Source organism: Cibotium barometz, chromosome 29, assembly GCF_041138505.1.
Source record: "Cibotium barometz isolate CiBa-2024 chromosome 29, ASM4113850v1, whole genome shotgun sequence".
NCBI lineage: Eukaryota > Viridiplantae > Streptophyta > Polypodiopsida > Cyatheales > Cibotiaceae > Cibotium > Cibotium barometz.
In genome coordinates this window covers 29,535,663-29,561,862 of record NC_141074.1, presented here as the reverse complement: position 1 = coordinate 29,561,862, position 26,200 = coordinate 29,535,663, and the positions used below count along the sequence as shown (strand labels likewise).

At 43.7% G+C, this 26,200-nt stretch overlaps 1 protein-coding gene across 4 annotated transcripts in view; it reads right to left on the bottom strand.

Annotated features, from left to right (window-relative positions):
* Positions 1-2,468: 2,468 nt before the first annotated feature.
* The window catches only part of LOC147622022 (uncharacterized), a 48,995-nt gene continuing 25,263 nt past the window's right edge, over positions 2,469-26,200 (bottom strand). The window contains exons 2-13 of one of the 4 annotated variants that reach the window (XM_086823097.1): positions 20,800-21,589; positions 20,165-20,640; positions 19,937-20,056; positions 19,792-19,857; positions 18,950-19,060; positions 18,349-18,425; positions 11,969-12,036; positions 4,642-4,764; positions 4,205-4,434; positions 3,988-4,056; positions 3,726-3,881; positions 2,469-3,330 (exon numbers count right to left, since the gene is read on the bottom strand). In XM_086823097.1, coding sequence (XP_086679223.1) covers positions 3,253-3,330; positions 3,726-3,881; positions 3,988-4,056; positions 4,205-4,434; positions 4,642-4,764; positions 11,969-12,036; positions 18,349-18,425; positions 18,950-19,060; positions 19,792-19,857; positions 19,937-20,056; positions 20,165-20,640; positions 20,800-21,589 — 2,364 coding nt within the window. In that variant the 3' untranslated portion in view covers positions 2,469-3,252. Of the gene's footprint in view, positions 3,331-3,725; positions 3,882-3,987; positions 4,155-4,204; positions 4,435-4,640; positions 4,765-6,784; positions 6,930-7,020; positions 7,110-7,214; positions 7,318-11,968; positions 12,037-18,348; positions 18,426-18,949; positions 19,061-19,791; positions 19,858-19,936; positions 20,057-20,164; positions 20,641-20,799; positions 21,590-26,200 lie in introns of those variants that run through there. The other 3 variants (XR_015269635.1, XM_086823098.1, XM_086823099.1) reach the window with 3 other exon arrangements.

Here is a 26,200-nt window from a genome sequence, read left to right as displayed (position 1 = left end):
ATTTGTGATTAAGACCTCCATGGGAGTTCAATGGAAGTCCTTGCATTGCATTTTGTCTACCTCTTGGATTGGCTGGCTCACCACTCTCTAAGCTAATCTCTAGCATGCTACCTAAGCTACAAATGCTAGGAGTTTGAAACCCGTAACTTGTTCATATATGTAACTATAAACACTTAAGCCCTCTCCTTGAAAATCGTACCTTGTTTTAATAGAGTTTGTTTAAATGAGTTAGCATTAGTCTTGATTTATTGCAGTTAGAGTGAATTGAAACCCAAATTTATTGTTTAAATGAGTTAGCATTAGTCTTGATTTATTGCAGTTAGAGTGAATTGTTTAAATGAGTTAGCATTAGTCTTGATTTATTGCAGTTAGAGTGAATTGTTTAAATGAGTTAGCATTAGTCTTGATTTATTGTAGTTAGAGTGAATTGAAACCCAAATTACTTATGACAGAGTGATGAGAAATATATTAGCAAATTTCCTTGGTTCTTGACTAGAGGTACAAAAGGTTGAGAGAGAGAGAGAGAGAGAGAGAGAATGTGATCCTCAATAGAAATTTGGACAGTATAAGATTTTGAAATGTGTAATTTGAAGGGTTCTCCATATATTTAAGGAAGTACTTGTGGAGTTGGATATACACCCCCCTTACATCTATAATTTTGGAAAGTTTCCTAGAGAAGTGCACACTCTCTTTGAGGGGGTACTTGTCGTGGAGAACAACCCTTAAAAAATAGCAAAGAGAATCTTTAGTTGCGTGGTTTCAACATTCAATATTGAAACTCACGATTTTTTACTTATCTTTACTGCGAGTTTTCTAAAGGTATTTGTTAGTGAGGCCACAATGACTTGTTGTTGTGAGAGTCAAGAATCTACATCATCAAGCATGTAGACCACCTATGGCATACAAGTAGATGATCAAGAACAACAAGTGTTGGTCAATAGGTTGGTTGAGATTAGTCAATCTTAACACAACCGCTTTCCTCCACGATAATAAATTTTAGAGATCATTCTCTAATGACCCTTGAGAATGAGTAGATGATGATTCCATGGCTTTGTCCCTCTAATCCTTACCATGATTAGGCATGTACATGCCTCATATGCAAGCCCTACATTCACTCTAACCTTGGAATGCTCACAAAGAAGTCAAAGTTGGCATGTTTATAATTTCGATGGTGATCTATCACTATCAACCACTTTCCACGTCTCTTTATGGATACACGCATGTTGACGTAGTGCTTCCCCACCCCATCTTTTTCAAAGGAACAATGGACCAATCATGGAGCATTCTCTAAAACTTTTGAAGTCTCATCTTCATGTGCAGCATCACCACAACCGCAGGTTAGTGGATTATCCTTTTTACTCAACTTAAATTACTAGCACAAGTCCTATGACGTATAATGTAGAGGTTAGAGCTTTGAAGTCTCTTAGTAAGAGGTCTTGGGGTTCAAGCTCACTACCTATGGTTGGGGAAACTCATAAGGGAGTGGGGGAAGGATCCACCAAAGTGTGCATATAAAACAAGGGTTGAAATACCCATGGTCAATGTACCCAAAAATCACTTCCAAAATAAGTTTAGTAGAGAAAACACACCTTTAACTAAATCTTAAGGACATGATCATCAATAGAAAGAAAAGTAATCTAATTAACACAAACACTTCATAGATAATATTTACACTTCACATGTAAAAGAGCATCTTCCATATACTGTAAGTATGTCCTTTGTGTTATAAGCACTCTCGAGATGCTTTCATGAGAAACACACACTTATAAAAGCCTTGTAGACTCTTGACACTTCCAAAAGCCTTGTAGACTCTTCAGATCACATGATCCTTCCTATGCAACTAATCAATCTGATAGCTAGATTGAAAGCAAACAAAAATAGCTTTAATGTGAAGAATGTTAGAATTCTTTAATTTTTGGATATGCAAATATGATAAACATCATCGACCTTTACAAATTCAAGCATGCATGATTTATTAGGGATGAGAGATATCGACAATTAAACTAATAGTAATCTATACAACTTTTTAAAAAAAAGCAGATTTTACATAAGAGCAGCAAGGCTTGAAGATTGCAAAAAAAGAAAAGTAAATCATTAGGTTAAAGAGATGTTGAATATCTTACACAAATCTGCACCAATATATATGGTGTAACTTCCATATTTCTTTTGCATCTCTAAATATTTGAAAATCAAAAGCAATGCTCTTCACATTATCCTTGTTTATTTAGAACATGCAATAATAGCTTGACCTGCCAGGAGCATTGCATCTTACTCATGGTAAGATAAAACAAAAAAAGACCAAGGAGACATCCGCTGCAATGAACCACCTTCACCTTACATTCTTGGCACCACCATAGGAACCCCAAATAGACCACGTAATTGTAGGATCAACTCAATCGACGCACAATCTCCATGTAAAATAAAAAGATACCTTAAAAATTTGTTATGACAGCCTTCCAATGGCACAATTGTTGGAACAGGTCTTTCAATATACACTATTGAATATTAAAATCTGGAGTGTCAATACACGTTTACATTCCTTGAAACCCACGATCCCTCCCCCTCCTTTTTGCATTCTGCAAGTAAGCTAATTTTCCTTCCATTTTAGAGGTTTTCGGTAGACTAACAAGCTAGGAAAAGCAAACAAATTTGGCACGTGTGTGCAAGATCCAAGGGTACAATACAAGTATACAACTTAACACACACATGGATTGCCCATCGATTTGTAGACAGTACACCGATAATCTCTTCTTGTACATGAAAAAAGATGAGCCTTCAGGAAAATCTTGTAGGTTTGTGGACTTCCAACCTCAGGGCTTCCTAGCCTTTCAGGCATAGGAGACCTGATTGATCTGTATCGTAAGTTGCTTTATCAATTCCTCTGCATGGTAGCAGGTATCCTTGGTACATGTTGCCCCCAAAAAATTTCACTGAGACTACTGCAGCAAGTAAAACTTGTCTAGGGATGAACTCAGCCTATCTACGAACTAAATCTATGCTTCATGTTACAAGCAAACATCGGATCTATCCGCCTCTTTTTTCCATGTGTAGAAAGCCTGCATGATGGGTAGACGGGAGGGCACAGACTGCAACTCCAAAGAATGATTATCTGTAAGAATTAGTTTCTTGGGATACGAATGGCTTTTAAGTGAAAAAGCCAACAAATGGGCTGCATCAGCTGGCCTTCACAAAAATCAGAGGCTTCTCCACCTTGGCATTTGACTTCCACCTTTCAAAAATTTGCACTATTGATCACAGTAGTTTGCTAGTTGGTCTTGATGAGCCGCCTGGGAAAAGCCGCATGATCCATCCAAGAACTCGCTCCACAACCTGAGCATATATTGTAGTGTAATTTGAAAAAATGAGTCAGCATCTAATTTGGGTGCAATATTGAGATAAAATAACACTAGAATTCAGCTACTATGGTGGCTCCATCGGTGATAGACAATTTGCATGAATAAATGGCATGTGTAAGTTATAAATGCATGAGCTGCCAATGGAGTTGGCATCGGAATGGGTGGTTAGGATACAAGGGACCATTGCCAACCTGGATTGCTGCCAGAAATCGTCATAAGAGGGCCAAATAAGATTATAGAAAAGCATCTTGAGAGCCATTGGCAGTGGCCATTTGCCCAAGTGGTTATTGTACCACATTGCCCAAAAGGGGGCATGCATTCAGACCCTGCGACCACATGATATGATATGTATAAAAAAAAACTCTATACCTCGTCTCCTTCATCCACAAAATAACTATCGTGTTGGTCCTCTTTGTTAGAATTTGTAACAGTTGCACTCCCTCCATGAGCCATATTTTGAGCAACAACAAGTTCTAGTCTCTGTGTTTGTGCTTCAAGCTTCTTTGACAGTTCTGTATTTAATGCCTGAAAAGAAAAATACTTGAACACCAGATAGGTAGAAGAGAGAAGATCATGCAGGGATGCTGCGCTCACATACTAGCAGAAAATTGCAATGCCATTAAGCAATTACCTGCAACTCAGAAGCTTTGAAAGACTCTCTTTTAAGTGTCTCCAGCAAAGATGACTTCTCTGACAGCAACTGGATCAATACAACAAAGTCGCACATTTGATCAACGAGCTTTCAGTTTTAACACTTCTGTACATCCAATAATCCCCCCACAACACATGCCTGCCCGGCTACACAAACCCACCAATGCACAAAAAAAGAAGAGAGAAGTCAGTTGTACCTCTGTAATCAGTGTGTCAATGTTGTTGATTACTCTAAAGTCATCTGTAGGTAGTGTTGCAAGTGCAGGTGGCATGCTGAAGCCTGATTGATTATGTGAGGAAGGTATCATTGTTGAAGAAGATGTTTCATATGTGTTATTGAGAGTCCCATGTGATTGAGAACTACCTACATTTCCTTCAAACAAAGATGGTGTCGTTTCTGTGCTCTGAGTGGAAGCATCCAGAATTCCTGCCAAGAGATCAGAAGCAACACACTGATTCAGAAGAGAGAAAAATAAGAGGAGAAGACTTTGTCCAAGCTCGTTGCAATGAGGCAGTCTACCCAAAAAAAATAAAAAATAAAAAAATAAAAAAATCATCATCATCATCTCTGAATAGTATTGAAAGCTGCAAATCTCAGGACATTTCATCTAGCTAGCATTAAATGTACAATTACCAAGATCATCTGTGGAAGTTGAGACATCAATTGGTTCTCTTTGCACCACTCCCTTTGTGCTTCGCGTTTTGGATCCATCATTCATAAGCTTTTTCTGCAGCTGGCTTTGCAACAACTTCTTATCTACAAAGCGACATTTCCACACATAATGTCTCTCTCTCTCTCTCTCTCTCTCTCTCTCTCTCTCTCTCTCACACACACACACACACACACACACACATTTCCTTGTGGTACACACATCCACATCAGAGTCCACCACCCATACCAGTGCCTCTGCTCCGACTTCAGAGCCCACCACCTGCACTTTGGCTCTGTGCCTTAGAGGAATTCTTAGCAAGAGAGCGTGATCCATTCTACGACCTAGAGCATCAAGACCCTCCACCACACAGAGACAGATCCGGGAGGTTCTCCGCTGACATGACATGCTCCCATCACAGAAGCCTGACCCACTTTCTGCCCTAAGATCCGTAATGGCCAACGAGGAATCATAGGATAATCATCTGCTATCTGGATGTATACACACAGATGTTCCAGTGACAAACAGAGGGAGATTCGTCTTTCCATTTTTCCATTTCCTTCCATGGCTCGGTATAATCGCAGTGGGCCAGTTGCAGGGATCATCGCAACGCCTGAGGATAGAGATAGGAAGAGCCATGTAGATTACCTTGTGTGGAGAGGATATGCACTATATGCCAGCAGGAGGTCTTCATATGCAGATGCACCATACCTTATGAGATTCGAGGGAGGTTCCATTGTCTCTTCACAGAGGGGTTTGGACAATTATCGAAGATCATGGATTACCCAGATCAGCGGTGCCTAGGCCTCTTCCTACTAGAGCTTCATCGCTACAGACTCGCTGATTAGGGAGTCGAGACCCCATGGGAGACATCCACCCTGGTCTCAGGCAACCATCACTTAGTTCTTCCGGCCACCAAAGGATGCCAGCAGCCACACCAACCATGGATGACATACCCACAGCCTCATTGAGCCACACATTCTGGAGTTCTTGACCTCCCACCAAACCCCACTCTGGTGTGACTCTACATCGGACCATGAAACTCCAGCGAGCCCAACATCCCAGAGTCCCTAGACCTCCCAGCAACACAGACATCAGCAGTCACAGGTTGAGTGTTGCGCGATCGCAAATCGAACACTCATTAAGATTTTGCCCCAGCTTGAGGAGATCTTGGAGACGCACAGAGCCATCTGCCCATGCCCAGCAGATCTACAGAGCCTTCTACAAGCTACCCCGATGCTTGATATCCTTGATGGCCCCCTTCTCCTATAGAGGGGGCTAGCTCTGTAGGTTGTATGATGATGATGGTCCCATTTTGTATCATATGGCTCAGATTTGAGATTTCCATCTCATAGCTCTGGTCTTTGTTTTCTTTTGTACCATGATGAGATTACATGGACACTATTGTATCACTTTTGGTCTCATAGATCCATTGGGTCTTTTGAAGACATTTAATATAACTCTCTCTCTCTCTCTCTCTCGTACACAAACACTGGGGCCAGAACGGGCAGACCCCCCCTTAGGAATTCTTTATTCCAAAAGGAGAATTTTGTAGATACAAGAATAAGAGAGCCAGGCACCAAATTTCCAAGTATGTGAAAACAAACCAAACCGTGGCTCCATCCCCTAGCCTCGGGTCCACGGCAAGAACCATCCAATGCCCAAGTCCAAGACAAGAACTCTACATTTGTCTCCTACTTAAGCCTCTTGGCATGAATAGAGACACCACCACCCAAGCCCAAGGCATGGGGAGACGCCTACCTACTACTCTTAGCAAGAGTAGTCACAAATGGGCCACTTTGCACAGGATTGCCCTAGGGCTGCGGTCATCAGAGGCAGTTCAAATACGCTTCTCAAGCGACACAGCCTAATGCTCCACCTCGACCAGCCTTTCGCCAGGAGTGGTGGATCGTCTCTCATGGCCACTCTCTAGGTGGGAATGCTCGGCACATGCCCAAGATTAAGAATAGAAGTCCGCAAAATTACGGATTGGTAACATTCTCCGCAGTTGTCTGCAACTGAAAAGCTTCAAGATATGCCTTCAAAAGATCTGGATAATCCTGAAAATATGCCTTATCCATCCACTTAGCATCCATAGGCGAATAGTTTTTGAATTTCACAAGATACCGTGCTTTTTCTCATGCACCCTCTTTTAATGAGTCCCCACATCTGTCCAGTGCCCAATTTGCTTGTCTACGTGTTTTGATTAAGGGGCGGGCCCATGTGAATGACTTATAAGGGTGTCCGGCCTTCTTTAAGTGAGTGTGTACACCTGCACTCATAAACCTTAGTAACATGTACATAAAGTAATAAAATAAAGTAACATGTACATAAAGTAATAAAATAAATTAAAACATACTTACCACCTCCAAAACCCATGCCACCACCTGTTAGCCCCACAAACTTGTGCAAACAAATGTGCACAAACAGGGGTGTCCGGGCATCCCCAACCCTATGGACAAAACACAGACAATAAAGCCAAGCATTGTCCAGGCAATAATACAAGTCAAGCAATTCAAACATGCACATGAATGTATCAAAGCACTCGAAGAATCACCCATCTGCTATATTTGTATCCGAAAAATTATATACAAATGCCACAGTTCCTCCTGGCCACGTCATGTACAAAAATAGATCCAAGCACCTGGTGTAGCTAGTCCCTGTATACATGCCAAAAGTATGTTTTGTCATATCAGGCTCACACCAACGTTCTTCCTGGGGATTCATCCATTCACATGCACAAAACAGCTGTCATGCCGTGGCCTCCAAGTGCGAGTTCTTCCTCACAAGGTCCATACACATGCACAGGATTAAGAATAGAAGCCCGCAAAATTGAGGATTAGTGACATTCTCCGCAGTTGTCCACAACTGAAAAGCTTCAAGATATGCCTTCAAAAGACACACGTATGCAAGGCCATACATGTACCTACATCGTTTGTATAATCCCATACAATTGGTACCACTCCCATTACCCATACAGCCATTAACTGCAAACTCTAAACTGCCCTTTTATAGGGTTTCATGCTGCTGGTCAATTTCAGGCCAGCCAGCCCTTTTATGACTGCAAAAAGTCATCCAAAAGGGCCTTTATTGTGTCCAGCTTGTGTCCCAACAACCTGGACACCTCCGGGCACCTATTGGGCTGCCAAAACAGCCCCAAACAGGCCATGCTCTGCCACGTACTTTGCCTAGAAGGCAGCTGCAAGTAGGAAGCATGTCCACATGCATCCAAGTTAAGGTATGCACCTGACAAGTATACATGGAAGGATGCAAGGCCATGATACATCCATTGGGTAGAAGAAGTGCTGGTGTACTTCTTGAATGTGGGCAAGTAGGCATCTGGGATGGTGGACAACCATGTAAAGACCCTAAGAGCATCTCCAAGGAGGACTTTGGATATGAAGGAACATGCCAACCTTAAGGAGGGAGAACTCGGGTTATGTCATGATTGTGCACTTAATCAAGTTTACTACTTAAGTGTTCGAGCATCACAGTGTCCCGTTACACATTCCTATCCATATATCCGTGAGTTCTTCAGCATAGGAGCATTAGTCTGCGTGGAAGAGCTGGAAAACTGATCCACAGACATCATTGCGCTGAGCATTGGAATCTAACAGCAATGTTGAAGCTGCGATTTAGGCCTTTTGGATACCTTTTGTGCAGAGGAAACATTCAGTTGTATCTCTTCTCATTGTGCATAATACAAGGAGCAGAGAAGGATACTCGTGAACGAAGTCTTTCACTGTTCATTCTATCTCTGTTCACACTTGCTTTGCACTGGTAGGCTTACACTTAAAGCAGACATTAACATCCTGCAAACCTCCATAAAGAGCTCAATGAGAAGTCTCAAATGAAGGCTCTAAAAATTGACCTGAACCAATCAAGGATGAGAATGGGAGTGCTCCACAAGGGCATAAGGCTACAAAAATGGAAAAGGATAAAGCCTCCAAATGGGTGGAAGTGGTCAGGAAGCATAAACATGCGATCCAAAAGCAAAATGCAATCATGGTAACCATGCTTGAGTAGTCAGCACACTAGAGCTCTCCATGTGATTATATCTTCCTGCAAAGATTCACCAAAGGAGGATGGTGAAATCTTATGCAGGCAATGGGTATTGATGAGACCCCTTTCAATAATGCTTCACCAGTTGGGAAGGATATGACCAGGGAGAGGCCTCTACTCCTTAAGTTTAAGAATGCACAGTCCCACTTGTGTTTCTTGAAGAATAGAACAGCCCTGCACAATACCAAAATCTACACTGGAGGTGACCTCACATCATTACAGTTAGAGCAAAGGAACACCAGGATGGTGCAGGTACAAGAGGCACACGAGGAAGGGAAGTGAGCTGTTTACAAAGATGGACAAATAATTACTGCCAATAATCACTCCCAAGTAGGGACATAGGATCTATGAGACCACGCCGACACTACAGAAGACCTGCAATGGCACTTTACGTTCAGATCCTAGGGGTTTGCATAGAAATTTAAAGAACGAAATCTTGCCTTCTACATAGAAACACATCATAGCCCAGAGAGCAGTCTACCACAGGTCTTACGCTATGTTTGGGAGTCCGCTTGCAGAGGAGAAACGAGAGCATGTGGGAGGGCTTGAGGATATGTGGGAGTTGCAGCCCTATTTGGACAGCATCTTTGCACCATACTCACAGTCAGCTACTCACGTGTAAGTGTAGCAGGGGCATCCCCAAGGTCATCGGACTGTCTTGAGGCTGTCCACATCCTGGTTTCTCAGTCCCATCCAGGATCGGCTGATCTATATGTTCTTGCAAACTTGAGTTCATAGCTCTTCTCACACCCCTGAAGCTTTCTCACACCTGAAAAGTGGAGACATATTCCATGTACAAACAGAGTGCATACAACCAAGAATGAAGATACTTGTACAAGGTGTAGAGAGATGTAACAGTGATTTTTGGGGGAGGGTGGCATAATTAAAGAGTGATAAAAAGAAAATGGTCCTTAGCTGAAAAGCTCCAAAAAATTGCTTTTTTATAAATCAACACTACTACTTACTGTTTTTGTTTTTTTTTTTTTTTAAGTCTGTCCTAGACAAAAAGGTGGGTGGCATGCCCAGGATCCCAAAAGCTTGGGTAGACAGGGCATCCAGCCCACAGCCCAGCTCCACCAACTTTGACCCACAAGGTGCCTGTGCCAGCCCAGCTCCACCAACTCTGACCCAACAGGGTGCCTGTCCCCTCATATGATCCACGTCTTAGGCATGTCTCTACATGCAACCTCTGTGATCAAACACAAAAATGCCTCATAGGAATTCTCTATGCACGTGATATGTGAGCCCTGAAGTATTTTGGCATCTTGGCAACTCAACCCTCTATCAGAACAAGAAAGCAGTCTCTAAATCATTGTAAATGAAGTGTGTCCTTGAACCCATGTCCTATGGATGTAGAGCTGCCAAAATGTCATCTCTTTTGCTTCTAATTGGTCAATATGGCTGTGTGATTGTGTATATTGAAGAGGTGGTAATGTATCCATACGAAGTCCATGAGATGTTATCCAGAGTGTGGTATGCGCATACCAACACTTACTATAATAGCGAAAGATAAGAACAGTCATGTGGGTCTATCTCTGCTCTCAATCGTCTCTTCCATGTGATGATGGATCCTCTCTATGTGTGCAATCAGATGTAATTATGCATTTATGTGGATTGGGTCAGTTGTGAATTGGGGTAATATAATGCAATGTGGGATGGAAGGGTTACTATGGATAAGACTTAACATCAGAATCTGTAGTCTCTCTATTTGGCTCCGCTCTAACTGAGGGAGGTCTGCAGCATGAAAGGGTGCACCATTCAACGCTACTGGTGTAAGGAGGGAATAAAAAGGAGTGCCTTGTTTTGAACCTGCTGAGAATAGGCTTATAATATGCAAAACATCTCGCCAGAGCGATAATGTGGCAGTCAGTCTCATCATGAATTTGGGGCCTAAGAGAACAATTCTTAAGTATGTGAATTCACATACAATATGCACGAAGTCTTGATCAAATGTAAAAGAAGGATTTTCGGTGCAAGTAACCTAGGCTAGTGTGGAAGATCATAACCTTGGTCTTACCAATGTTAACTTTAAGGAATCTGTCCTGAAAAAACTTCTGTTAAGGCATTTGAATAGCTTTGGAGCCCCTGCAGCGAGTGTGATAAGGTACTAACTTATCCACATAAAAAAGGATCAAGGTTCCTCTACCTCTAGCTGTTGTAGTATACTGATCAATCGAGCTCGTGGGAGGGTGGCAAAAGCTTTGTGGAATCCACAATGCAACAATATTAATTTCCTCCCTTTGTGCTTGGATTCCTCAATGACAGCCAGCTCCATAGATTTTGACCATCAAGTGCCCAACCAAATAGTATGGTGATTCTATGGCTCTATTTTTTCTCCCCTTTGTGAATAGGGGTAATTGTGTTGGTGGTCCATAATTTGGAAAAGCTGTTGCATAAAAGCTCCTGAATGAGCCTTGCTAAGATAGGTGCCCAAGTCTCACCGCCATGAGGAAAAAATATATACCCGAAGCTTTTTGGGGCCCTTAGCTTGCTTTGGTGAAATGAGATCAAGAGACAAGGTAGTAGGGCACTGGACATCAGAGAGATCTGGTATGGGCTGGTTCAGCATGTACAATTCCTCAAGCAGCTCCAAGCCTTACAGTGACACAACCAAAGGACCGTGAAAAGGAGCTTCTTCCAAACGCAAATTGGACACCACACAAGATACTCCTTGAGCTTCAAGGGCTGAACACATACAATAAGAATCATTGGGCTACGTGTGTGGCATCTTCATCACTGTAATCTCCCGTCCTCATGTAATAAAGTGAATTAACAACTGTGTGAGATCATCTAACTTAGAACTACAAAATGCTGTGTGAACTGAACATCGTGTGTGAGATCATCTAACTTGGAACTACAAAATGCTGGGTGAACTGAACATCATGAACACATTTCAATCCAATAAAAAAAGCTCGGCTTTATGTTTGTCTATGGTTATTTACCTACCATAAGCAAAATGCTTGTCAAAAGGCCAAGTAAGAGCAGCCAGACTTTTGTAAGGGGTATGGGACAATTGGGAGCAAACGTTGAGAAATCCTTAGGATGCCTTTAAACAGATGAGATTTGGCCATCACTATTATGGCACAAAATTTACCACAAACAAACTTTGACAATCACTAAATGCAATACAATGAAACTCAATAATTCTTGAAAAGACTTGATTGAAATTTGAAATAATCAATAAAAGGCAAGACCTCCATTATACAATGTCGTCAAAAACCATGCAAGAACCTGGCTGAAAAACCATACCTTCTTGCAAAGCCTCAAGCAGGGATCGGAGATTTTGTCTATCCTTCTCCAGAGCAGCCAAATTCCCCCTAAAAGGAAGAAGCATCGTAAGAAACCATAAACCCATCAGAAGAATACTTCAGCAAGAAGTTTGAGTATCATTGGCATGTCAATTTTGAAAGGGAAGAATTGAGCAAACTATTAGTTCTTCATGTGTAATGCATAGTACAATCTCATCTCTGTTATGGTTCCACTACATTGGAACCTATGTTGGGTGAACACAATGGGGCCTGATACTTGAAGCAGGGACCAATTCTATTAATTAACTCTTGTTGCAGCTTACTTTTATAAAATTACTTAAGCTAAGGTAGCCTAGAGTATGAACCATAGTTACGGGAAATGCTGGAAACGCCCAGTTTTGAGAGAGGAAACATCGTTTCTTGCAGTGCAGGGGCTGAAACGCGTTTCCGTCCATGAAACGTTTCCGTCCGCCGGAAACGGCGAGTTTCCGGCGTTTCTCTCCAGCCCGAAACGTTTCCTAGCTAGTAAATGGGCCGTTTCGTGGGTCTCATGCCACGTTGTAGGCAAGCCAGAAAAAAAGGCACTTGGACGATGCGCTCCCCGACGCCCAACGAAAGTGAGCAAAAATGGACCGGGCGCGCAGATCAAAGCTTTAAAAAAAACCCTAAATCTTTATCGAAGGCGACGCCAGGATTGAAGAGAGAGGGCTCCAATTTATAGATTTGGGCCTCCCATGAGCTAAAATGGCAAGAGAAGGCTACGATGACAAGTGGAGAGCCACACAATAGCTGAAGTGACAAGTGTGAGGCCACTTGTCTCACTTTGATCCATTTTCTAACAAGTGTCAGGCCACTTGTCTCCCTTTGATCCACTTTCTTGCCACATGTCCCAATCTAAGAGATGGGTTCTCCCATAATCTTTAGCTCTAAAAATATCCGAACTAGTAGACATTCTGTCATAGGCACTTTGCCAACTCTTGGTATCTGCTCAATTCCAGATGTAATGACGCGAACAGAATTTCCATCGGAGTCGGGCCAAAAATAGCAACTCTCCTAAATTTTAGGAGTGTGGTCCTTTGTATTCTAGGATAATCCCCCATTCCCAAAGCTTGTACTTTCCAAATATTTAAACATCCTGAAGTCCACCAGACTCCTTTCAGACTTGGAAATGTCCAGGCTGGTGACATCCTCCCCAACTTCTTAAAAGTTGTCCGCAACTTTAAGCTTCAAGCCATATATTCAAGATATAATCATGTCCCATCGATTGGGCGAGACGAGACAGTCTCAAAAATCCAATATAACTGAAGAATCCATGTCCCAAAGAAATGGGCGAGATTAAATAAGTCTCCATAATACCAATATCAAAATCATGTCCCAAGATAAATGGGTGAGACAAAAACAGTCCCATAAGTCTAGATATCATAATCATGTCCCAAGATAAATGGGCGAGACAAATCAGTCCCATAAGCCAGATATCATAATCCATGTCCCAAGTAAATGGGCGAGACAAAACAGTCCCATAAGTCCAGATATCATAATCCATGTCCCAAGTAAATGGGCGAGACAAATCAGTCCCATAAGTCCAGATATCATAATCCATGTCCCAAGTAAATGGGCGAGACAAAATAAGTCTCCTGCCAACAAGACATCGGTCCACATGACCATTGGCATAGACATAAGTCCCGTCATGTCCACTTTACCACTTGCACTCCGTGTTGGTACTCTGACCACACACCTTGGATGAGAGGTGGGCTCAAGTAACAAGATAAAACAATCACTCGCAGGCATAGATAACCTGGTGTTCCATAAGCATTTCTGCTACACATAGTTTTTAGGCATTTCGGCCACCAATAGTTTGTAGGCATTTTGGCCACCAACTCACACTACCCTCTTAAGTGCCCATGTTCCCTTCCATATGCTCTCTATTGTTCCACCCACACATGGTAGAAACAATCTTCAAGAGAGCACGTAGGACAAGAGAAGGCTACGATGACAAGTGGAGAGCCACACAATAGCTGAAGTGACAAGTGTGAGGCCACTTGTCTCACTTTGATCCATTTTCTAACAAGTGTCAGGCCACTTGTCTCACTTTGATCCACTTTCTTGCCACATGTCCCAATTTAAGAGATGGGTTCTCCCATGATCTTTAGCTCTAAAAATATCCGAACTAGTAGACATTCTGTCATAGGCACTTTGCCAACTCTTGGTATCTGCTCAATTCCAGATGTAATGACGCGAACAGAATTTCCATCGGAGTCGGGCCAAAAATAGCAACTCTCCTAAATTTTAGGAGTGTGGTCCTTTGTATTCTAGGATAATCTCCCATTCCCAAAGCTTGTACTTTCCAAATATTTAAACATCCTGGAGTCCACCAGACTCCTTTCAGACTTGGAAATGTCCAGGCTGGTGACAGCCTCTCTCAGGACAATAGCATTTAGGCACTGGACACCAACTATCCCGGACGTTATTTTCAGGCATTTTCAATGCCGCATTCATGGCTGTCCTTTTTTTACCCGTTTGCTTTCTGATTAGCAACAACTTTTGGCACATTTATCTTGGTCTGGCCGACCTCCGGATCCAGGCAACTCACTTCATCAGCAGAGTCTACACTGGAGTCTGGTCTTTGATTCCCCTTTGGCACTTTTTAGCCTCTTAAGGCTTATTTTCTGCATCGCTTGGGCATTTCTCTGGTGGATGATGTAGTGGATGACAGTGGCTGCATACTCTCTTTTCCAGAGGCCTGGACACGATTTCATCTAGGGATGCATCATTGGCCTATATGGTGTGCTATCACTGAGTTGCTACAGCCTTTCCAACCGGTGCCTCGCCTGTTTTCTCCTCTTCCACTGCTTGATTGGAGTTTGATCGGGGGCTCCTAGGTTATTCCACTTTCTCTTTTGCCGATCTGTCTGCCAAAAAAGCCTATTGTCTTCTTCTTCCGCAACCATGGATTAAGGAGCATGGCAATCGTTTCTCGCATTTGGATAGGCCGCTTGGATGGTGGAAAACATGTCTTCATCATATATGGAAAAGTAAGCTTCCCCTCAAGCAACGGGTCTTTCTATGGCGGTCTAGTGGGGGCACTCCCAGTGGCATTGCTTCCCTCAAGCAATGGGTCTTTCTATGGCGATGTCTAGCTGCTCCATGTTGGGGCAACTATGGATGTGCATTGCATTTATAATGAAACAGTGGTTTTCACCCAAAAAAATGTGTGTGTGTGTGTGTGTGTGTGTGTGTGTGTGTGTGTGTGAGAGAGAGAGAGAGAGAGAGAGAGAGAGAGAGAGAGAGAGAGATATTTATATTTATATTTATATTTAACGTCTTCAAAAGACCCGATGAGACCAAAAAAAGTACAAAAGTTCCATGTGTTACTAGGGCATGGAAAAAGGCCCAAAGGGTCTATGAGACCAAAAGTAATACGTGTGATCTGTGGGTAACTGTATGCCAACAATATATGAAAGGAAAAAAAAGACTAGCTACCAAGAGACCCATGTACTACATGAGGCCTGCATGTACAAGGTGATGAACACAGCAAACCATGTGGTGTCCTCATCCAATGATAGCACCATCCTTCTACATGACAAAGCGCAGAGCTGTGATGAAGTCCACCTACTGTGGTCCATGTTGATAGAATGTGCAGCGGAAGAAGGGAAAGTGAAAACACAGGAGAGACAGTGAAAGAGAGAGAGAGAGATGGAGAGGAAACACAGGTGAGAACCTGCTCTCAATATCATCATCCAAAGGAATACATGTCCTAAGCAAGAGGGGAGAAAGCCTTGTATGTGAGGGACTGCAACAAACAATGCTAAGCAAGCAGTGAAGAATGAGGGAGGCAAGCAAGCCAGCCGGATTACATAGACAGATAGAGAGGACCAGGAGCACATTTAGCAGGAGTCTTGATACCGATCCTCTTGTATGCAGATGATATTGTTCTTATTTCTGATTCACCAGAGGGGCTGCAGAGGCATTTGGATGCATTATGGGTCTTTTGTGAGGACCGGGACCTCATTGTGAACCTTGGAAAGACCAAGGTCATGATCTTTAACACCTCCTCACAATGGATAAGTAGATCTGCAGTACAGTTTACATACAGTGGAGAGCCTGTGGAGTATGTTACCTCATATGTATACCTTGGGATCACTTTCGCTGGACCTCAGTTCTCGATGCGGAAGGCGGCCGAAGCTAGATTGATGAGGGGATATGCAGCCCTTGGCTCGCTAGAGAGGCAATGCTCACAAATACAGTTTCAGGAGCCGAGGACGAAGCTTTGGCTATTTGATACTCTAGTTACACCTGCACCACTGACAACTGTATGGTGCCCCCATCTGGGGTCCCAGCTTATACCACAGGAGGAGACAGAGGAGAGAGCTGGCTGAGACAAATTCAGAGGAGGTATATGATGGGTGGAAGCCGATGGAGAGGCCCCTAGTGGCGATGATCTTGCGCATGGTTAGGAGTAAGCCATCAGTGCCACATGAGATTGTGCGGGCACAGATGGGGGCTGGCCGCCGCTGCACCAATAGTGACAAAGGCTTTATTCCAGACAGTGACATACTGGCACAGGCTATGGGAGCTTCCACTAGATTGATACCCCCGGCTAGCCCTGGAGTCCTCGAGACAACTGACACTCAAGGGAGATACAAAGTGCTGGTATGCACAGGTAGGCACTTGGTGTGGCATGCACGGTATGCAGATGGAGGCACTCCCCCCATTCCAGTACAGTATAGAGGCCTCGTCATTTGCTCTCAGCTGCATAGAGCGGAACAAGGTTATCAGGAAGGACATTGTCAAACTGGATACTCAAAGGACATGGAGTTCACCTAGTCGTCCACTGGAGACGAAGATGGCCTTCTATAGAGATCACCTTCTATGCCTGACAAAGGATGGTTTCTTCATCCGCCCATGCTACATGGACGCACACCTATCTCTTGGGGTGAGGTGTGCGATCAGCCAGATCCACACCTCGTCCCACCAGCTGAGAGTGGAGACTACCAGATATGGGCCTAGGGCGGCCGCACCAGAGGATGGGATATGCCAGCTCTGTCGCACAGAGCCCGAGACAGAGGATCATTACATATGCCGATGCCCTGTATACTATGAGATTCGGGGAGGTTCCACTGCCTCTTCCGAGCTGAGTTCGGACCACTTTCCAGGATCATGGACTTCCTGGATCAGAGATGCCTGGGACTTTTTCTTCTAGAGCTCCGTAGACACAGGGAGTCCTTAGTGAGATCCAGTCAACTATACTTGCTCGAGGACCAACACAGAGCTCTCACCGACTTCTTCAATACCAGCACTCTGAGGGCCGATCCACCCATCATACCCGGACCACAAGCTAGTGCAGGAGCTCAGCCGAGAGGTGTGGCACTCAACAGAGCCACTGAGTTATGCAGAGCTCAATGCCCCAGACCTCATGGCCCTCGCCCACGGCCACGCCACCACATGAGGCTCCGGGCCATCATCTCCTATCATCGCAGGACCTTCTCGCGCCAGCTCAATTTTACCACCTTGAGCACCATGTCACAACAGCCCATGAGGGATGTATTAGGGTGATATGAGAGCTCTCTGCTCATGTACCTAGATCAGATTTTATAGTTCTAGATTTTTGTTATCTTTCTTTATTACCATTTTGTACCCAAGATGATGTACCTCATGGATATGATGTAACCTTTTGGTCTCATAGGTCATTTTGGCCTTTTGAAGACGTTAATACAACTTTCTGTGTGTGTGTGTGAGAGAGAGAGAGAAAAAAAAGTGTGTGTGAAAGAAGAAAGAAAGAACGATTGTATTAACCTCTACAAAGACCCGAAGAGTCTAAAGACCAAAGAAAAGAAACGTTATATCTAATTCATGAGAAAATCAGATTTCAAGACAACATGAAAAAGAAAACCAAGCTACCAGAGTACTATGCATGCACTGTGTATACAATAGAGTTGACAGAAAAACCCCATGTTTCCTGACTATCACGTGTCATCCTCTCCTATGACTGTGTACATGCAAGCAATGTCCACCGTCAGTTCGGTAGACAGGCATCTCTCATCTCTATAGAATATCACCCGAGAGAGAGAGAGAGAGAGAGAGAGAGAGAGAGATGATTTCTACAAAGGTCAATAAGACAATGGTGATACATCCAAAAGTGCAAGTAGCATGCAAGTGGCATGTGCTATGAAATTACCTAAAATGGCAAACAATGTTTAAAGACAACACAGTAGAGCATGCCCTCTGAGATCTTGCAACATGAAATTAAAGTCAGCAAATGGTGAAAAGCATTGGCCATTAAGAATTTGTATGAGTATATGCATTAGATACAGGAAGACATTCAATTTCTCCTAAGAAAGGGCAGGGTATTCAGTCAAAACGTTAAAGCCAGTTCCTACATACCTGCAGGAATCATTTTCCAACTTCAAGGTCTCCAGTTCTCTTTGCAACTTCAACTCACTTGATCGAAGCTTCAATACCTATTGATTTAACAAACACAAAAATCAGGCTGGGGTGGGGTGGGGTGGGGTGGGGTGAGGGTGGTAGGGGTGTGTGTGCGCGCGCTCGTGTGTGTGTGTGTGTGTGTGTGTGTGTGTGTGTGTGAAGGAAGGGGGGGGGGCGGGGGGGGGCTGTATTGTCTGCGCAGGGCCAGAATAACTAATGAGATGCAAGGGAAATACCTTGAGCATCCCCTAGAGCTATCATGACCAAAGATGAAAATGAGATGAAATGCGAGGTGGGTATGACATATGGTGGCTATCATGCGAGCTTCGCCAGTTGCTACTCTTAAAGAGACTTTGCTGCTACTAGAGATAGAAAGTTTGGAGACAATATTTTAGAGCAAGAGATGGAGCACTATCATGCAGATTTAGTTGTCTTGTGTCTGAAGAACCAGCCTAAACAGTGAGAGCCAACTAAGGGTACCATCAGTCCTCCAACTCAAAAAAATCGAAAACATATGTTAAGGTTCAAAATGACCAAAGCCTCAGCAATCAGACATTACCTTTTCCTCCAGGCCAATCACCTCCCCAGCAAGAATCTGTGAACGCTCCACTGCCGAGTTATTCTCGTGTTGAGCCCTTTCTCTCTCCATCATAAAGCTACTCACGACTAACTGCTTCAAAATAAACAGGTTAAAAACTGCTCTCAGAAAGCGTCAACCACAGGCAGTTACCATCAATATTTAATATTGTGAGACACACACTTAAATTCCCGCAACCTTGATTTCATAAATTAGCACCCAGAAGCTTGACCAGCCCCTAAACCTAACTGGGCATTGGTAACTGCTTCAAAATAAACAGGTTAAAAACTGCTCTCAGAAAGCGTCAACCACAGGCAGTTACCATCAATATTTAATATTGTGAGACACACACTTAAATTCCCACAACCTTGATTTCATAAATTAGCACCCAGAAGCTTGACCAGCCCCTAAACCTAACTGGGCATTGGTAGTCAGACCAGGCTACTTCATGGTAGGTGATACCGCTTTTAAAAATGAAATCAATTCTATTTTTTACAGATGAAGAGCTCCTATACAAGTAAGGCCAGAACAATGCAGTAGGCACCAATGGTGGGCCCTCCGTGTCTGGATTACAAGTCTCCTTGGCAACAAGTAGCTCGCCGCCGCAAGTGCAGCTACACTTTGTGTGGGCATCTCCAGCAGTAGCAGCCCTGGTACCCATGCTGGACAACTAAGCACTGAGCAGCCAAAAGTGATGTTAAATGTGGCCAGCCAGTAAGGTGGACACGGTACCCATGCTGGACAACTAAGCACTGAGCAGCCAAAAGTGATGTTAAATGTGGCCAGCCAGTAAGGTGGACACGGTATGGGTAGATTGGACTTACCGACTGAGCTGTAACTTCCTCTTTTTTCTTCTCCAGATCTGCCTGCAGCTGGTTGATGACAGCTCCCTGTTGTGACAACTCAAGGTAGAATTAAGAGGTGATTCGACCTTGGAGAACATGAATATTTTGATAGAAAGGCCCGCACCTGAGAATTAAAATCTTCAGTAAGTGCAGAGTTCTGCTGTGACAAGGACTCTGCTAGAGACCTAGCTGCATCTAGAGCCCGCTGCAAAGAGTATTTTTCCTGGGTCAATTCATCAATATGCTGTTTCACAACAAAGGAAAGGAAGCCAGGTTCAACTTGATGCTCCAACCTTTTGATTTCAACAGCTTCTAAAAGATGTGCACAATCAAACTACAGAAATTGCCATGCCTGCTCCAATGCAGCAAAGTCATCGTTCTGTGAATGCTTTTGATTCTCCTCAAATTGATTCACAGGTTTCATATCATGCCTAGTATATTCTCGATCCGAAAAAGTAGCCGCTGGTGATGGATCATGCAAAGAGGACAAGACCATGGGTTCTCCTTCAGAAGTAGCCATGGATGGTGCAGCAGCTAGAGATATCTGATGCGCAGGTATTGAAGCCAATGCTGGCTGAAAAGGTGACTTGTCAAGGGGCCTTGATGAGATACTTGACTGTCTCTCTCCAGGATCAAAAGCAGCAAGGTTCCTTGGTTGTGCAAATGAGAACTGCAGCTCTTTAGACGCCCTAGGTTTCATGCCATTTGAGTTTACAAAATACCTAAGCTGGGAAACTGGCTGTTCTTGTCCACTTTGTTCCCACAAGGTATTCCCACTGTCAGTTCTTTCATCCTTTGAAGACTGTGCCAACATAAAAGCTGGGGCATCTGAAGAGAATGGTGCACATGAAAACATAAGCACATTTAGACAAGAATGCAAAGAAAAGCATCTAAATGCCAGCACCCCTCAAGCAAACTCATAGCTCCCCTTACACAAGCAAAAGCATCATAAAAAGCATAAATGAATGACTAGTGGCAGCAATTCACCTGTTTGTTGCTTTGATACTGTAAGGGGCATGGAGGAGTCATGTGAAAAAACTGTTGAAGACAAGACAGACAAAGCTCCAAATGGTCTCTTCCAGTTGGTATCTGAATTCCCATCAAGTAGAGGACCATCAGATACCACTCCAGCTGAATCTTCTTGTTTGAGGAATGCAAAGTCTTGGTTAGCAGGGGCGCCAGTTTTGTGCCGAAAGATGAGATCATTTTCCGAGGCATGTATACTGGACCTGGTTTCAGCTTGCTCGGTTCCCCCAATCCATGGCAGCTGTTCATCAACACCTCCTGTTAGACTTGCGCTGTTATGAGACAAAGTCTTGCTGGTAAAATCACCAACGTTTTGTGACTTTTTATCAGAATTCTCCACTGAAAGCTTGGCAACCGAACTGCCCTCAAGCAGAGTGGAAACTTTTGGCACTGATGCATGTGACCTCTCCGAAAAATTTGGGACTCCATGCACGGAACCCTGTGCACTGTTTACTGCCTCTTCAGACCTACTACCACCTGCTTGCTCAATCCACAAATTGTGGGGTGTTCCATTGTCTTTGCCTTTTTGAAGTTCGCCATCAGGCCATGCACCCAATCCATTGACACCAACATTAAAGGAATGCAAAACCACAGGATCTTCCTTAGCATCCCCTTCGCCTATGGCACCAATTCCAGAACCATTCCCAAAGATGCTCTCCTCCAGTAGATCATTTGCTACTGGATTGTCAGTTGTCTTGTTCTTTTCCCCAGTTCCCTTCTCTTCTGCCTTCTTTTTCCTGTATTCCTCAAGCTGCAAAATAAACAAACAAAACAAGCATCACATTAACAAACTGCACTACATTGTCAATCAATCATCAATCACAGTCGCAGAATGAATGCAGTTCTCAGAAGTATGGAACGCCACTTTAAACCACACAGGAGGTGGTTCCTGCTTACTCCCAGAATTTGAAGGGATTCTATAAGTGCCCAAAGAACAGGGGCAATGTATTTCCCCACTTCCAGGGAGCTAGGAGGGTGCCAACAATGCCCTCCTTGTATTGATGACAGAACATCCCCTCTCGTTAGAAATGCAACCTCAGTTGTTAATCGTGGGTCTAGCAGCAATGGAAGACGAAGATAGTAAAGATCAACAAGCTAGCCAAGGAGTGATGAATCATCCATAATAGGATTTTGTATATGGAAGACCTAAGTTGGCATGGGAAATATTGGACTAGATATGACTTCCAACCACTAATGCATCAAATGATCCTTAAATAGCTTCCAAGGTTTAAAGCGGCTAAATGGATCCCCAAATGTTGACAAGAGCATTTGCACTATATCAACTTCCTATTTAAAATGGGTCTTGTTAGAAATCAATGCTCTCCCTCAAATTGGACCACACATCTGCTAGCTCATGCTAAGAAGGCCCATGTCAGAGCAGCAGCAACCAGACGGAGATCAGACCAAGAAGCATAAACGCATGGATGACCAAGCAGCAGGAGCTGGCACAGAAAAGGCTGGATATGGACCAGGGGAAGCTGGTGGAGCTTTTTAGGCTGCAGTGAGCAGCATATAGGCACCTTATCCAGATCCAAAAACCCTATAGAAAGGATGCCCAAATGTAGGGGCATCAGGTTGGTTATTCCACATGTTGATCTAGCTGCTAGTTTGCTGGCTACAGCTAGATCCCACCTAATTGCATGTTACATGTGTTGCGGAGGCGTGTTAGATTAATGCTACCCTTTGCCACGAGTAGGTTTCATAATTTCTAACATCTACACACATCAAGAAGAGAATCATTAAGTAGCTAATCAACATGAAAATATCCATTAAATGTGTCTTAATGGTCCTAACAACTTCCCAACCATAGCTCCCACAGATCACCCCCAAGCTATGAGGCTAGACCAACACCACAACCTCACTCATCACCTAGCCACGACATCCCTACCATCCTATTTGAGGTATCGCTAGAGTTGAGTTCTTATGAGCCAATAACTCACTTATATAGGCTTGGGGCTAATAACAAAGCAAGAAAGCACACTTATTGATAATTACAGTTACCACTACTCTTGGAAAGAAAAAAGGCGCTTTCATTGCTCTTAGATACTTTTGCAAAAAAAATCAATTCTCCTTAAACATATTGTTTTAGAAAAAATACTACTAGGAAAATACTCTAAACATAAGACATTAAATAATGTGCCAAAATAGTTTTCAAAACATATTTCCATGGTCATCATTTAAACACTTTTTCGTGAGATATATATATATATATATATATATATATATATATATATATATATATATATAATTTCTTTAAAAATACCTTAAATAATTTTTTAAGCAATCAAAATGTTCTTCTATATGTAATTAGGCAATGGGCATGTACCTTTTATCAACCAAAGACATATTTTTTAATACACATCTCCTTGACGATGAGGCTATTACATCATTTTTATGCTATTTTTAGTATTCTGAGAGTCGTAAATTAACTAGGTACATGATTATTTTTCAGAACTTTTACCATTGGTAATTTGGTAGATGCATGCTAGCCAAACATTCTCACGTAATTTCATGAAATTTTAATTTAATGCCTTCCCATTTCTTCAAAATTCAAAAATCAACCTTAAGCCACTTTTGTGGCTCAATTACAAGCCTAGTGCTAAATATAGGCTTTCAAATTAGCCCACGCCAATAAGCATCCATAAATCACTTAATTCATGTATGTTCCTTCCTAAGGCCACACTCGGCTCAAAATACACGCCAATCGTTCTTCCCACTAATCTGTTGGAGTAGTAAGTAGGGGGAAACTCCTATTCTAAAATCTCTTAAACGCTCTCAGCTTCCCATATAAATTGTCCAATTGTTTAACGTCTCTAAAACAATCCTATTTTTGAGTGCAAACTCAGTTTATCTAGAATTAATTCTTCTTCTTTTTTGTGAAGCATGCTGAGTTCGATACTCAAGCTAGACAACCCAAACCAAAAATTCTCCAGAGGTCACTTTACCAAGGAGAAAGTTTGTAAAAATTTACACCTCCAAATCATCAAGGATTTAGAGATAAACCAACTAAATAACTTTGGATGTAAACTTAGCTTAATCCTAGGCTATGCCATGACTTATCTTTTCACAAAATTGAGTTGCAAAAGAAAATCAACATTATCTCTAAGTTCATAAGTCAATAAACAAGATAGCTCGTGGTTGTTGAAGACCAAACATAGGAGATTAAGGTTTGCAACCAAGCTATATCTCCAGTCATAACCCCTGTGTCCCATATGACGAGTCCACCAATTTAAGCTTGCAGCTGAATAAGGTATAGACATGCTGAATAGCAACATCTGCTTCTTGGACACCCTGCATTCTTTCGCACTGCTCCTGCCTCCAACCATTTGTTGTCGCCTCAGGTTGCCCGCCTGCCCCTCCCCCGTGTCTCCATATCGTGGAGTTCACCCATCCATAAGCTATCCCTCTTCTCCACCAGCACTGCCCTCCTTGCCATCTTCACCTTTATGCCCCTGTTTTGACCCCCCGGGGCGGGTGCACACCCCGTCACCTGAACCCTATCCTCTTTAGCCTCTCCTTCGTCGGGTGTTTGCAGCTTTCGGGCATTTTTTGTGTGGCAAGTTTCGGCGTCTTCTGGTCTCTCTCTCCTCCAAGAGGACTCCATGGCAACGGCTCCGTCGTCCTACCGAGGCCGTCGTCCCTTGCCTTTCCTTCTCAAAAGCAGACCTCCAGCTCCTTGCTTCAACAGCCACCTCCCTAGAGGCCTCCACCTTGGTCTGCAAGATTGTGGGTAGCCGCTCGGTGCGTGGACAGCTCAGGAGTCTTTTGCACGCAAGCCTTATCGGCAAGCCCAGAAAGATCACTGATATTCATCCTTTGGGGCGTGGATATGTTGAGTTCAATTAACCTACAGCATCGGACAGTCATGCAGTTGAGCCTCATCGCATTGTGCATGGCCCACGCCTTCTTTGCGAGGTGGTAGCACAGCTTCGTCCCAACATCCGACCCTCTGGTTGGCGTCTCAAGCTGTCCCGTGACAATCTGCTTTCCAGGTCTTAAGAAGTACCTTCCTCTCCTCGCAATGATAGGTGGTGTTATCGGGAGTGATGGAATCCCACCGCCGCTTCAGTTCTAGCTCGGACGACAAGGATGCCCTCTCTTCGTATCTGCATAGCATCTCCGGAGTCAATTTATCACGTCATATTGCTTCCTTGCCTCCGTGGAGCTCCTATTTACAAAGAGTGGAGTACTCTAGCCTCCCCGACCAACGCTTCATTTGCTGGGCAGATGGGACATCTTGCTAGGGCTTCTCCACGACATCACTCCAGGAGAGCGCCTCCAATTGTCCCCCACCCTCCCGGGCCACTCCCAATTCAGTTCCTCATCATGAAAGAGGGGAGGGTCCCAACCCCCCAGATTCAACGCACCAAGTGCCAGCTCCTGAGGATCCCGGTGTTAGGAGAGTGGCAGACCACCGGTCCGAGGCAGAACCACCGTCGCACTTCCAGAGCACAGTGACGCTACCAGGCATGCTAATCTGGCAAGCCACAGGAAGATACAGTCTTGTCAGAGAACTGCTACGAGCACTTATCTCAACAGCCCCTTGACGGTGATGGCCCCACCACAACATTGAGGACTCTACCGTAGGCCCCATAACATCGAGGACCCTACCGCCAGCCCTCCCATAACATTGAGGACCCACCCGCACCCCCTTTTGTGAAGACAGTTGCCTCGTCATGATCCTGTTCCAAGTATCTATATTCCCACGAGGCCCTCTAACCCTTTAAAGCCTCCAGCAAGCCCAACCTTGCAACCCTTGCTCCCCCCCTCCTATTGGAGTATGCACAAGCAGAAGCATACACACACACACACACACACACACACACACACACACAGAGACAAGATCACTGTTTAATATAGCATGAAGCTTTAAAATGGCAATAGCCAACAAGGGGAGTTGTACAAAGTGCTTGGAATGGATACAACAAGTGAATAATGGGGAGGCCCCTTTTATAGAGATGTGAGGGAGCTGGCCAAGCTGGTCAACAACCCCACGACCTACACAAGGAGAGAAAAATAGATAAATACCCAATAAATAGAGAAAGCCCCATAACACTAAGATGCACAATTTTTAACACCCCCTCTGCAGCTCATAATGTGCAGGAGTCTAAAGAAGATAAGTTGATGAGGATGCACCCATGGACCCTCCAATACTGCAGATACCAAAATCACCTCAGCGAGAGCACCCGCCAACCTGTTTCCTCGAAACGAAATGCCACCACAAACAGCAAAGAACTTTGCTTGGCTCCAAATTCCCACACAATCCCCAACAGTGGATTGTGAACACATCACATCCCAAAAGCCTCGAACAATGAACTCGGAAGAGATCCTGTCCATAATCTCTGCTACACCAAAGATGACC